This window comes from Petromyzon marinus, unplaced genomic scaffold (genome assembly GCF_048934315.1).
Source record: "Petromyzon marinus isolate PM22_M1 ecotype Great Lakes invasive population unplaced genomic scaffold, UKy_Petmar_22M1.pri1.0 PM_G_Scaffold_9, whole genome shotgun sequence".
NCBI lineage: Eukaryota > Metazoa > Chordata > Hyperoartia > Petromyzontiformes > Petromyzontidae > Petromyzon > Petromyzon marinus.
This window is the reverse complement of record NW_027423046.1, coordinates 697,072-711,782: the sequence shown is the minus strand read 5'-3', so window position 1 is coordinate 711,782 and position 14,711 is coordinate 697,072. Positions and strand designations below refer to the sequence as shown.

The 14,711-nt window shown below is 49.1% G+C and overlaps 1 protein-coding gene across 1 annotated transcript; it reads right to left on the bottom strand.

The window, feature by feature from the left end:
• Window positions 1-14: 14 nt before the first annotated feature.
• Window positions 15-10,692, bottom strand: LOC142921774 (uncharacterized). The gene is made up of 4 exons (XM_076063093.1): window positions 10,566-10,692; window positions 7,711-8,187; window positions 6,768-6,870; window positions 15-453 (listed from the first exon to the last, which is right to left on the bottom strand). The coding sequence occupies exons 2-4, from the start codon at window positions 8,162-8,164 to the stop codon at window positions 15-17; spliced, it is 996 nt and encodes a 331-aa protein (XP_075919208.1). The 5' UTR covers window positions 8,165-8,187; window positions 10,566-10,692.
• Between the last annotated feature and the right edge of the window lie 4,019 nt (window positions 10,693-14,711).

The following is a 14,711-nucleotide window of genomic DNA, read 5'->3' as shown; positions in this document are numbered from 1 at the left end:
AGCGAATCGGCGATTCACCGGATCGTCAATCGCCTTCGACGCCGCTCGGCCCTCGAGCGCCGCCGCTCAAGGGCCAAGCGGCGTCCATCCCCGGCACTGACGGCGTGTCCGCGCACGTCCGTCCGTCTGCGTGTCCGTGCCCTCAGGTGCGAAACCTGAACCGCGCGTTCCTGCTCCTGCGTCGCCTGCTGCCGCCGGACCGCCTCCGGCCGTCGCGGGCGGCGACGCTGCGCGCGACGGTTCGCTACATCGGCCTGCTGCAGGCCGTGCTGGTGGAGACCGCCGCGGCACGCGGCTCCTCCCCGCGTGGCGCGTGACAGCGCGGGGAGGGAGGGGGGAGCGGCGGTCAACCCACCTCGGAATGCAGCAGTATGTGTGCTTGGTGAAGGGTGTCCCACCGACTCGGCCAGGTGCGTACACGTAGGTGCGCGTGAGCACGATGCCAACCGTGCGCTAGTCGGAGATGGGGGGGCGAGGGGGGGGGAAGGACAAAAACAGTTCTAAGTAATATTATATTCTTAGCTCTTTCAGTAAAGTCACGTTGAAGGGAAACAATAAAATAATAAAATATATATAGCAATAACATATGTATTATTTTATTGTTTCCTTTCAACGTGACTTTACTGAAAGAGCTAAGAATATGAATTACTGCAGTCACGAAAGCTTTAAATCAGTTGTAAGTGAATTAGTTTTCAACGTCAGATGATCATTTCAAAGTGCACAGCTCCCGTGGTGAGCGTTGTGTACACGTCATGATGCCACGTGCACACGGCACGATGCCACGTGTACGCGTCACGATGCCACGTGCACGCGTCACGATGCCACGTGCACGGACCGCCCGCGTACCCGCCGGGTAGGTGGCTACGAGTTTGCCGGAACGCTCGACGACCCTCGCCACTCGTTCCCCGAGCTCCTTAGCCCGTCACCCAGTGGCGTGGGCTCCGTGGCGAGACCTTTGACGTCCGCTCGTGCTGCGGCCGAAACGTCGTGATTTTTTATTGTTTTATTTTATTTTTACCCGCGTGACTTTACCGAATAGAACCAAAGAGCGTGGATCCTCGCAGTCACGAAAGCTTCAAATCTAGAATTGATAGCCTGTACGGGGAGGGTTTTCACCTATCTGTTAGAGCTTTTAACAGACAACGGGACAAGAATCACCTGATGAAGGCCGCTTGTGTTGTGGCCGAAACGTCGTGATTTTTTATTGTTTTTTTACCCACGTGACTTTACCGAATAGAACCAAAGAGCGTGGATCCTCGCGTTCACGAAAGCTTCCAATCTAGAATTTTTTTGCTCGTCTGCTTCGGCACCGTCGCCGCGGTACGTCGGGACTTGCGAGCGCGCCACGCCGCCCCACGGTTTGTTATTTAGGGTCGCGTTCCTTAATATTTGTTGTTTGAGTGAGCCTCGAGATTTATTGTTTTCCCCCAATCGTTGACGCGGTTTCAACAACATTCTCAAATTTGCGCGGCGTTCTGGTTTTGTGTGCGTGGGCGCGTCGAAGGATTATCGACTTATTTCCACGTGAGCTAAAGTTTCTACAGCCGCGTGATTTGCAACGTTCCGCGCGTACGAGCTTGTCGCCCCGGTCGCACGTTTGCTGCCGCGCGATTCGTCCGAAACGCTAAAATAAACAACCGCCGGATGAACCGATAGCGTGTACATCGCGAGCCGCGAGGACCGACGTCGCAGACAGCGGGGTCGAAATACGGCGCGCGGAGGCCGCGGGAGAGTCCGGCTTCGGCTCTGCCGAGTCCGGGAGGTCAAAACCGCCGACCTCTGGGCGGCGATTCGGGCGCGTGACACCGTCCGTTGCAACTGCGTCGGCTTGCCCGGCGTGACGCGTGTGGCGGACCGCGCGCGTGTAACTAACGCGGCGTGTGCGACGCGCGAGCGACGTTGCGAATCGCGCGGGCCAACGCGTGCGAATCGCGCGCAAGTTACGCGCCGACGTAACGACGCCTCGGGTGACGGCTCAAGCAAAGCGTTGCTCGTGGGGCGTTGGAAACCAGACGCCGGATAGTTGGACGGAGATCGCGAATGCAAGGCATCCGGGCCACCCCGCGCTAAACGTTGTACGCATTGAACACGAAGCGCGCAATCCCGCCAGGCACTCCGTGCCGCTACAACCACCGCAATATTGTTCTTGGTTCTTGCGGTAAAGTCACCGCCACGTAGAAGGGAAACAATAAAATAATAAAAATATAAAACAATAAAATTCTCACGACGTTTCGACTGCGACACAAGAAGCAATCATCATCAGGTGTGAAAACCACAGCAAGAACAATTTGAAAAAAGTGGCGTTTTTTTTACTACTACACCTGATGATGATTGCTTGTGTTGCATTCAAAACGTCGTGAGAATTTTATTGTTTTATATTTTTATTATTTTATTGTTTCCCTTCTACGTGTTGGTGACTTTACCGAAAAGAACCAAGAATATGAATCCCCGCAATCGCGAAAGCTTTACATCAAAATTCACCACAATCTTGTAAAGCAAATACAACACATATTGTGGATTCAACATGGTGGGGGGCGGAGGGGGTATGTTAGACCCCCTAATGTAATGTCGTAGTGGGGGGGGGGTACGTTGAGACCCCCTAATGTAATATTGTAGTGGAGGGGGTACGTTAGACCCCCTAATGTAATATGTCGTAGTGGAGGGGGTACGTTAGACCCCCTAATGTAATGTTGTAGTGGAGGGGGTACGTTAAACCCCCTAATGTAATGTCGTAGTGGAGGGGGTATGTTAGACCCCCTAATGTAATATGTTGTAGTGGGGGGGGTACGTTAGACCCCCTAATGTAATATGTCGTAGTGGAGGGGGTACGTTAGACCCCCTAATGTAATGTCGTAGTGGAGGGGGTACGTTAAACCCCATAATGTAATGTCGTAGTGGAGGGGGTACGTTAGACCCCCTAATGTAATGTTGTAGTGGAGGGGGTACGTTAGACCCCCTAATGTAATATGTCATAGTGGGGGGGAGGGGTACGTTAGACCCCCTAATGTAATATGTTGTAGTGGAGGGGGGTACGTTAGACCCCCTAATGTAATGTCGTAGTGGAGGGGGTACGTTAGACCCCCTAATGTAATATGTCGTAGTGGGGGGGGTACGTTAGACCCCCTAATGTAATGTCATCGTAGTGGAGGGGTGGCGATGCTGATGCCATCCTGGAAGGCGTCAGGAGCTTGCTACTGTGGAGTGAGTGTCACGAGTTGAACGCCCCCTGGCGCATTCCCAAGTCGCGGGACGCGGCACCACCACCACCACCGCCACCACCACATCATCTCGCACTCTCATCCCTCTCCGCACTTCCTCCTCTCTCACGACCACCCACCCGCCTCCCTCCGTCTCACTCACACTCCCCTCTCTCTCACTCACTCTTCCTCACTCGCTCACTCATCCACCAACATCCAACATCGGGGCCGGATTCGGGCGTGGGGGGGGGGCTTTAGGGGCTGCAGCCCAGGGGCCTCGTCCAGCTGAAGCGCCTCCAGAGACGAAGTGAAAAGTGATTTCAGTTGCGCATGCTGAATTTTATTCGTCGTTAGCCTAGTAACAAAAAATACTTTTTATTTTTCTTTAACTTTGTTTTCCTTATTCTTAGCTCTTTTGGTAAAGTCACGTTGAAGGGAAACAATAAAATAATAAAATATATATAAAGTCACGTTGAAGGGAAACAATAAAATAATAAAAATATATATAAAACAATAAAAAAAAATTGTTTCCCTTCAACGTGACTTTACCGAAAGAGCTAAGAATATGAATTACTGCAGTCACGAAAGCTTTAAATCAAAATTTGTTTTCCTTTTGAACATTTTTTACCGGGGTGCCTCACGGTACCTGTAGCCCAGGGGGCTTACACAATCTTAACCCGGCTCTGTCTCCAGTGGACTCCTATTAGTATTTGCCCTAACACGCTGTTAAGGCTGGGGGGCGCTACTGGGGGGTGTGGGTTGTTCTTGTAAGTGCACGGGAAGGGTGCGGGGTGCGGGGTGCTCGCGTAGCCTTAGGAATGCGGAATTCGGTCGTGCGGGTCAAGAGGTCACGTGCGGGGGAATCACGTGGTGAGGCGCGGCCACGTGTCTACCCCAACTGGCGATCTTCCCATCAGCATCGGGGCCCCTGAATTGTCGCGGTGAACTTTCGGGGGCCCACCACAACTCTACGCACACTGCCTCCTCTCTCTCTCTCGCTCTGGTAGAGTTGGCTTCAGGACGACCATAACGCCTCTCAGAACAATATAATATTACCGTGGAGGCGTCCTGTTGAGTTTGGCCAGGGCGGCACGGCGATAAGGGGGCGATAACCGATGAACGCAGACGAGGCGGTAAGATCACAGCTCACGGGCAGAAAAAGCTCGGTGGCTTTTTTGCCACCGCAGCCACGATTGAAGGGAGGTATTCAGCCGGAAAACGACAGATCGTAGCTGACGACGTATTTGCGGATTTCGGATCCGCTCCAAATTGGCGAGGAATTTTGAACGCGCGTCCATTTCGTGCAACTTTTATTCATAGGTTTCAACAGTCGACACGTAACCATCCGTGACAATTACAAAAACACATTGAACATTCCAAAAAAAGTCGTGCGCGTGCACACGTCATGTGACGTGTGTGCACACGTCATGTGACGCGCACGCACACGTCATGTGATGCGTGTGCACACGTCATGTGATGCACGTCACACGTCATGTGACGCGTGTGCACACGCAACTATAAAAATACTATGCTGTCAACAAACATGTGGAGGGACTGCGTTAACCAGTCCCCCAGTACTTAGAGGTACATTACGCTCCGCTCCAGAAATGCCTCTCTATAAATCTCACCAACGAAATATTTTTTTGTTATTTTTGTTCGCATCAACACTCTTCTGGGATCTTTGACGAGCCATATCCTCGTGTATCCTCATTGTTCTTGTATAAAGATCTCATTGGATTGATTGTAAGGATATTTGGTGCAATAAACATAGCGGTGGAATAATACAAAAAGAAGGATTTACCCTTTCTGGCAATAAGGCGGCAGGTGTTAAGATGTTCAAACACCAAATGGACCCCTGTTACAAGGCATCCAGTCTGCATTAACCACACATACTTGCGGTAAACCGTTCAAACAAATATACTTCGGTAATGTATGCATTGCCCTTTAAACTGATTGGCCTACACAACAACATGTACTCTTACGATGGGTGTATCTCACACTCACTAGGTGCAGTGCCTTCTGCTGATAATTCCTAACTCCAAGCCAGCACGCATTCTAGGGAAACATTGAGAGCCCTGCTTGTAGGAGAGTTTGTGAATACTGCTGAAATATATTTCCATTCTCTCTTCACGTGAAACACATGCTTGTACTGTGTAGGAACCTCCTGGTTATTACACCAGCAGCCCACAGGGGATTATTGTTGTGTCCGTCCGTCGTGCATCCAAAAATGGGAGGGGAGGGGCTGGGTGGGGAGGGAGGGGCTGGGTGGGGAGGGGAGGGGAGGGTGGGGAGGGGAGGGTAGGGAGGAGCTGGGTGGGGATGGTGGGGAGCGGCTGGGTGTGGAGGGAGGGGCTGGGTGGGGGGTGGGAGAGGTGGGGCTGTGTGGGGAGGGGCTGGTCACCCCGTGGTGCCCTTATAAAACTCAACATTTCACCTACTCACGCCGGCTTGTGCCCGCCCTCACAGTCGGACCTATTTGTGGAATACACCACGTGGTGCCGCCGTTGACCCTGGCCATTGACCGAGCAACCCAACGTTCCTACCAGCTCCCTCCCTCCGCAGGAATGTGTTTATCGATGAACCGTCTTCAAATTGGGGATTTTTGTAACATTTTAGCTGTAACGGTGGTCGCTCTTCGTAACTACGCCGTACTCTTCTGCACCTCATAGCACGGCAAATTGTCTGACATGTTCAGCGATTAAAGGTTTCAGTCGTGAGGAAGCGTTTGTTAATAATGTGGGCTTATTAAAGTTAGTCACTGTTATGTTGTCCCCAAAGCAGTTTGTGGCATGCGACAACCTTAATGTGCGTCCTCTGTTACAAGCTACGTCTCAATTTACGGAATGTAATTTAATTAATCATACCTCATCATCACCACTCATCGTGTAATTATTTAACCCTCTACAATCGATTTAATTAATGCGATGAGTGTTCTATATTGGATAATTTAGAGGACTTCAATCGACGGGCTTGAAAGACTCCGGCTACAGCTTATATAAAACTGTCATCTCTTTCCCAAAAATGTTTCTGCAGTTTGCCCAACGGCCCACAGAAGCATGTCACGCAGAACTACCACCAGGAGCCACGGCTTCCCTACGCGCATGGCGATCAAACCAACATTTTAAATTCTGAAACCCAGAATTATTCGACAAATCAACTTTAAGATTTTGATTTAAAGCTTTCGTGACTACAGTAATTCATATTCTAAGCTCTTTCGGTAAAGTCACGTTGAAGGGAAACAATAAAATAATAAAATATATTTTTATTCCGAAATATTTATTTTATTATTTTATTGTTTCCCTTCAACGTGACTTTACCGAAAGAGCTAAGAATACAACTTTAAGATGGCAATTTTTGCGCAGTCAACTCGCCGAACTTAAGAACCCAATATAATCACGGCTGGGCAGCTGAAACATCGATTTAAATGGTTGCTATATCAATGTTTCTGAGCCCTCACACTCGGTTTGTGACTACAACAACACGACCATTTAAAAGGCCCTTCCCCCGCCCCCCCACCCCCGTCTTGTTCGACCACGTCTTTCTCCGCAACGGTGAACCGTGCATCCTCACCGACCCTCCTCCCGGCGGGGCGGTCTCCTCGCGCAAACCCGGAGCAGCAGCTTCAAGTGCTTCTCCAGCCTCCTTCCCCCCTGCTTCCCGCGCCGCCGCCGCCCTGCGTAGAGAGAGAGAAAGATGAGAAGAGAATAGGCATAAATTTCGATTTAAAGCTTTCGTGACTGCAAGGATTCATCTTCTTTGGTTCTTTCGGTAAAGTCACCACGTAGAATGAGAATAAAATAATAAATTAACACAATAAAATTCTCACGACGTTTCGGCCACAACACAAGTGGCCTTCTTCAGGTGAAAGGAACAGACCTGTCGGGACGACTTGAAGCTCTGTCGTCCCGACAGGTCTGTTCCTTTCACCTGAAGGGCACTTGCGTTGTGGCCGAAACGTCGTGAGAATTTTATTGTGTTATTTTATTATTTTATTCCCATTCTACGGGGTGACTTTACCGAAATAACCAAAGAAGAAGAAGAATAGGCACAAATTGGCGCCGGGAGATAGCTGGGAGATAGGAGAGTGGAGATAAGATTCCCCCCGACTTGACGAGCACTGGCCGGCGGGGCACAGTAAATACGTTTACAAATGAATGATCATCAAAAGAGTGAAAGTAGGAACCAATTGATTTCTGAGTGGGGTAGAAATCTCGCGCTGCGCGCGAAGGAGCTCTGTCCCGATGGAACGTGAACGATTTAACCTCTAGCCAATGAATGAAGAATGCATGAACGGGGAGTTTGGGCGTTCGTGCGTTTTTCGCCGCAGGGATCTGTTGACGGGGGAGGCCACGCGGAACGAACCCTTATCGATTCAACTAATTAAATCGGACGCAACGATTGAGCGGCGTCTTTGGTCACGGGCGAATCGATCGCCGGACGAATGGCAACGACACACGTAGTGTAGCCCAGCCCCTCCCCGCCCACCCCGCCCCGCCCCCCACCCCGCGCGTGCCTTTGGTGACGACGCCGTGCCCGGCGGCACAGCCGCTGTGCCGCTCGCAGAACTCCTGCGGCAGCGTCAGGAAGGTGCCCGGCTCGCACTCGCACACGCGGTCGTGCGTGGGGCTGCACTCCTTCGCGAGCCGCTGGCCCTCCTTGCACGGCGAGCCGCAGTAGAGACACCGGTCCAGGGAGTTCCAGAACTGCGTGTAGTGGCGCGGCGGGCACGGCGTGCAACGCGCCTCCACGTCGGACGTGTCCTCCAGGAGGAGCTGTTGCTGCTGCTGCTCGCTGGCCTTGGTGGAACACGGCAGCGAGACGTGGTGGCCCGGGGGACACAGCCCGCACGGCGGCTGGGACGGTGAAGGCATCGGCGAGACGTCTGCCGACGCCGCCGCCGCCGCCCCCGTCATCACCACCAGCAGCAGCAGCAACATCGTCGTCGTCATCGTCGTCATCATTGTCATCGCTAGCGTAGCCCCGATGCGATCTGCGAGGGGGGGGGGTGCGGGAGGAGCGCGCACGTTTTGTGTTTAAGCACAGGCGGGCGGGAGATGCCGTGCATCGCGTTACATCGCTGGTGCGTCGTCACCAGCGACCGCTGAGAGACGGCCGTGGGTTGGCGGGAGCGTCTTCATCTCCGCCAAGGATCGAGCGTGGCTGACGAAAACGATGACCGCGTGGCTGACGACAACGATGACCGCCGCGTCGAGATCAGCAAGGCGGGGGGGGCGGTATCATCGCCGACCATTCGATGGGCACCGATGCGATCACCACAAGTGTTGTTCGGCAAAGAGACGGACCGCGCGGGGGCGCAACGAGACGAAGGCAAAACCGCAGAGTTCAAACGCGAGTTCACAGACAACGGGGATAAAACAATGAGACAAATTATACATTACTCATTGTGTTTTTTCGGTAAAGTCACGTGTGTAGGAATACCATAACATTATATTAAAAAAAAATCAATCACGATGTTTCGACCGCAACACAAGCGATCCTCATCAGGCGTAAGAAACGAATCACGGAGGCAAATACAACAAGGAGAGACGAGAATTCAACAAACCTAAGGAAAATTACGTGATACACAACCAGTCAGGTCAACAACACAGACACTTACCTGGCGGACCACGAATTTCAGAAGAGTGTTAAATTTCGTGTTCAACCTCTGGATTGAACATACCAGCATAGACAGAGTGAACAAATACGAGGTACAAGTCAGAAATACAGAGACACCAAGAGGCAAGGACGGACAGAGAAGTGAGGTCGGATGAAACGGAAGCCTTAAATAAGAAGTGAAGGTGGGGGGAGGGGCCAGAGAGAAAGGACGGGGCAGGAGGAAACGTCGTGATTTATTTGTTTTAATATAACGTTATGGTATTCCTACATACGTGACTTTACCGAAAAAACCAATGAGTAATTTATGCAGTCACAGAAGCTTTAATTCTTTATTAACACACTTCTACGGGGAAGTTACCTTTACATCGTGATTGATTTATTTTAATATAACGTTATGGTATTCCTACATACGTGACTTTACCGAAAAAACCAGTAACTAATTTATGCAGTCACGAAAGCTTTAATTCTTTATTAAATAATCCATTCTTCTGGAATCTTCTCGACACAATCGGATCGTGGTGGTGGGGGGGGATGAGAGGACGGGGATCTTGGGACATCGAGGTGGGGGGAGGGATACGGGGAATGTTTGGTGGGGAGTGCGAGGTTGTATGCCGAGTGGATCGCCACATCCTGCCGCACAGAGACATCAGCAGGGGACTCAAGCCCCAAGCCTGGGGCAGTGTCGCGAGCGACTTCGGCATTTCGCCTTGGTCAAACGCTACAATCACGTATTCCAATCACGGCTCCAACTCTTTATCAATCGCACGATTTGTAATAATAATAGGGTTTTTCCCCTTTTTTTCTGGCAACAAAACTGAAACCTTTTAACAAGGAATCATGTCTACTGCATTAACCACAATACCTGCAGTCAAAATGCAAACAAAAAACATACTATGATAATATATGTGGCATTGTCCCTTAGAAAGAAAGCCGTCCCTTGGTGTGGACCAATCAGTTTCAAGGTCAATGCATTATATATTATCATAGTATGTTTTTTGTTTACATTTTGACTGGAGGTATTGTGTAAAGTCACCACGTAGAATGAGAATAAAATAATAAATTGATAAAATAACACAATAAAATTCTCACGACGTTTTGGCCACAACACAAGTGGCCTTCATCAGGTGAAGGGACAAGACTGTCTGGAGGACAGCGCTGGAGCGAACAAAGCCAAGCTCAGACCTTTAAGCTGTGTGAGAAGAAACAGAGCGCCTTGACAAAGGAATTAGCATAGCATTTAGCATTGAAACGGCTTGTGTTGTGGCCGAAACGTCGTGAGAATTTTATTATTTTATTTAATCAATTTATTATTTTTATTCTTATTCTACGTGTTGGTGACTTTACCGAAAGAACCAAAGATGATTAATCCTTGCAGTCACGAAAGCTTTAAATCGAAATTCCGACTGGTGCTTTTTAATCGATTTGTGTACACGCCACGAGGCTCTCTCCGCTCGTCGCGTTCACCGCGGCAGGGAGTCAAACTTCGGCCCCCACTGTCTCAGGTCACGCTCGATGTACCCAAAGACAAAGATCCCCCGGGTAGCCTCCGGCAAGACCGCCGGGGGCAAAGCGCTGCCGGCGAGCAGGGCCGCGAAGGCCGGGGAAAGGTTGCACGAGGCGGGAGGGTGGACCAAGCGCCAGGGCCGCACCCGACGAGGAGCTCACTCGAGGCCGAGTCGACCACCGGGGGGCACGGCCAGGAACGGCGCGGGCGTCCCCACCGCTCCATCCTCGCCGCGTCCCGTCTCTTACCTCGGGGGGCGTGGAGGCGGTGCGGAGCCCCGGGCGACTGTGAGTGGAGTCGCCCTTCGGATGTGCCGCTCGCCACTCGCTCGCTTCTCGTCGACTTGTGGGAAACTCCCCACCCCCACCACCACCCCCACCCCACCCACGTGCTCAGCCACCGAACAGCAGAGCCAAGGGGCGTGGGCGGAAGTGACGGGCGTGGGCAGGAAGTGAGGCGTGGGCAGGAATTGAGGCGTGAGCGGAAGTGAGGCGTGGGCAGGAAGTGAGATGTGGGCAGGAAGTGAGGCGTGGGCGGAAGTGAGGCGTGGGCAGGAAGTGAGGCGTGGGCAGGAAGTGAAAGTGACGGGCGTGGGCGGAAGTGACGTAATTGGGCGGAAGTGAGGCGTGGGCAGAGAGTGACGGGCGTGGGCAGGAAGTGAAACTGAGGGGCGTGGGCGGAAGTGACGTGTATGAGCGGAAGTGTGTGTGGGGTGGGGGGGACAGGGGGGGTGATGCTCATTGCTGTGGCTTGTCACGTGTTCCGTAATGTAAGGACCAAGTCAGTCCTTACGCTTTGGTTCTTTCGGAAAAGCCACGTGACTTTACCGAAAGAACATTTTATTTTATACGTAGGTATAAAATAAAATATATATTTTTATTTTCTACCTACTACGTATGGATTCCTGCAGTCACGAAATCTTTAAATAAAGATTGAAGTCAGTCCTTGATTGACCCACTGCTGGATGATGGTCACGGTCACTTCACCCCTTCCGCACGCCGTTGTTGTCGGTCGTGATGGTGGTGGTGGGGGGGTGATTCACCATATTTGACCACTCTGGCCAGTGGGGGCTGGTGAAGTGTGGGGAGGGAGGGGTGTGTGGGGAGGGAGGGGTGGGTGGGCAGGTCCAGGACCGGTTCGAATATTGCCACTGATGCGCGCCGCCGTGGGCGAGGAATCGAATCCGGGATGTGTGCTAACCACTGCGCCACCGTTCCACTCGGCTCATGCGGCAATAAGCATTTTAAATGTCACACTCGCAACCTGATGACGGTTATAATTACCCACAACAGCAAAACGTTTAACAACACCGTGGCCTTAGAATGTTTAAACGTATATATTCTTCACTCTTTCGGTAAAGTCACGTGAAGGGAAACAAAATAATAAAATATATGAGAATTTAATTGCGTTATTTTATTAATTTATTATTTTATTCTCATTCTACGTGACTTTACCGAAAGAACCAAAGAAGATATATTATATTTTGATTTAAAGCTTTCGTGACTGCAGTAATTCATATTCTTAGTTTTTTCGGTAAAGTCACGTTGAAGAGAAACAACAAAATAACAAAAATATATATAAAACAATAAAAAATTCTCACGACGTTTCGACCATAACTCAAACGGTCATCATCAGGTGTGTCGGTTTGCATAAATTTATTTTGAAAACGGCATATTTATTTATATATATATAAAAATAACGTTTGCGTCACGCGCAGCGATTGGCAGTTTGCCCAGGACTAGTCCATCTATTTTTTGAAAAGAGGAGGGGGGAGACGAAATTTGTTTTTATGTATGCTGTCTGAAAGCCACTGTAAGTGTGAACAATCAATCAAGAACTGCAATTATTTATCAAATCTTTCCAATGATTGCTAAGATAGAATCCATCTTCTCGGTTGAAATTGTCTCTGTGCCTGTATATGTGGATAGCCTCATGAACGAATCTCTCATGGAAGCCAGATGGCTTACAAAGAACCTCCGTCTTGGAAAAGTCAATGGCATGTGAGCCTACTGAATTAGAACAATGATCTGCTACGGCCGAGGTGTTGGTCCTACCGTGTTGAAGGTCTGCTTTATGTTCACGAATGCGGTCCGAGATATGGCGTTTGGTTTCTCCAATGTAACTACTACCACAGAGGCAACTTAGTTTGTAGACACCAGGGTATTGTATGTCCGGAATCACATCTTTTACAGACGGAACCAGATCACGGATTTTATGTAATGTGTTGAAACGGACCTGGATCTTGTGTTTATTCAAGATTTTGGAGATCTTTTTTGTGATCCCAGCAATGTAGGGTAAAGTGATGGTTTTGAAAGGCTCCTCAAGAGGGTTCTTCTTCATGGTTTGAGTGATAGCTTTGCGGATTGTATAGTCGGAGTAACCATTAGCCCTAAGAGCTTGGTGTACGTGCTTGAGTTCACTGCTTATGTGTTCCTGGTCGGATATGCATTGGGCTCTATGATACAGAGTCTTGATGAGAGAATTCTTCTGTGATGGATGGTGGTGGGAATCCGGTTTCAGATAAGCATCCGTATGGGTAGCTTTCCTGTAGACAGAGTGGCTCATTGAACCATCAGGTCTCTTTTTAATTAGGACATCCAAAAAAGGTATCTTGCCATCTATTTCGACTTCCATGGTAAATCTGATGGCTGGGTGTATGGAATTGATGTGGTCGAAGAATTGGTCTAGAGCAGGCCGGCCATGTGGCCAGATGACAAAAGTGTCATCCACGTACCTCTTCCATAAGGTTGGGCGCAGAGTGGCAGTCTGGATGGCGTCAGTCTCAAATTTCTCCATGAAAATGTTAGCTATAACTGGAGAAAGGGGGGAGCCCATTGGGGTGCCCTCAGTTTGTTTGTAGAAAGTTCCATTCCAAGTGAAGTATGTATTGGTTAAACAGTGTCTCACCAGGGGGGGTACCTCAGTGTTTAGTCCTTGATGAACCAAGTCTTCAATGATTGCAATGGTGTCAGGTACAGGAACCTTGGTGAATAAGGAAACTACATCAAAACTGACAAGCAGGTCGTCTGGGGACAGGGAAATACCCTTGATTGTTGATACCAGGTGAGTAGAATTTTGTACCGCAGAGGTGGTCTTTCCAGTGAAAGGACGCAGGATTTCAGACAAAAAACGAGCTAGTTTGTAGGTGGGGGAGCTGATAGTAGAGACTATGGGACGAAGAGGTGTATCAACTTTATGTATTTTTGGTAAGCCGTATAATCTTGGTGGCCTGGCAGCAGAAGGTTTCAACGAAAACTGTTTAGATTGATTAATTAATGCGGTTGAATCAGAAATTATTTTGTTGGTTTGTGTGACGAGGCTGTTGGTGGGATCTCTTTTTATTTTTGTATAACTACCATCGTCGAGTAATTCTTTAATTTTGTTGTTGTATTCTATTTTATCCATGATGACAGTAGCATTGCCTTTGTCAGCTGAGAGAACTACAATATCATTCCTCTTTTTTAATTTATATAATTCAAAACGCTCATCTTTGCTGAGGTTGCTAGCTGGCAAAGATGAGCGTTTTGAATTATATAAATTAAAAAAGAGGAATGATATTCTTCTTCTTTGGTTCTTTCGGTAAAGTCACGTAGAATGAGAATAAAATAATAAATTGATAAAATAAAATAACACAATAATATTCTCACGACGTTTCGGCCACAACACAAGCGGCCTTCATCAGGTGAAGGGAGCGAGACTGTCTGGTAGGACAGCGCTGGAGTGAGAGAGCCACGTTCAGATCACGGCTTTTAAGCTGTGTGAGAGGAACAAAGAGCCTTGACGAAGGAATTAGCATAAAATTTAGCATTGAAAAGGCTGAATGATTAGCTTGTGACTGGTCAAAGAAATAGCTATGTTAAAAGTTAAAGCATACACATCCGCAGAGGCACCCATTGTTAAAAGGAATTAGCATAGAATTTAGCATTGAAATAGCTAAATTAAGGCATTCGCTTGTAACTGCTACAGAAATAGTTACGTTGAAGTCAGAGCATACACATTCACCGAGGCACTTAGTACAAATCAAAACAGGAGAATTTAGCATTGAAATAACTAGGCGAATTTAGCATTGAAATAACTGGGTGATTTGCTAGTGACTGGTCACAGAAATGACTACAAATCTGAGCTATTCACAGTACTATATAGTGAACCAATAAAAACTAAAATATAAATTACCTTCATGTTATCAATAAACTCTATATTCTCCAATCAGCTAAGCTACCAACCATAAGTCGTTATATATCACAATGCTATATGGCGAAAAAATGGGTGGATTCTTACCCTCAAATTTCCGTACCACGGATAGCTACGGGCCCCGTTCAGACGGACGAGTTCGTCCATGGTCGGAACAGAGGAGGGGGAGAGAGACAGCTGCGAAGCCCTAGTATACTCCATGT

What these genes read in the sequence shown, in the direction of transcription:
- LOC142921774 (XM_076063093.1), bottom strand. Translation starts at nt 8,164, where the DNA reads ATGACAATGATGACGACGATGACGACGACGATGTTGCTGCTGCTGCTG. An exon ending in GCACGGCGTCGTCACCAAAG is followed by an intron (nt 6,871 to 7,710) that starts GCACGCGCGGGG and finishes CTCTCTACGCAG; the next exon opens with GGCGGCGGCGGCGCGGGAAG. An exon ending in CCCCGCCGGGAGGAGGGTCG is followed by an intron (nt 454 to 6,767) that starts GTGAGGATGCAC and finishes ATCTCCGACTAG; the next exon opens with CGCACGGTTGGCATCGTGCT.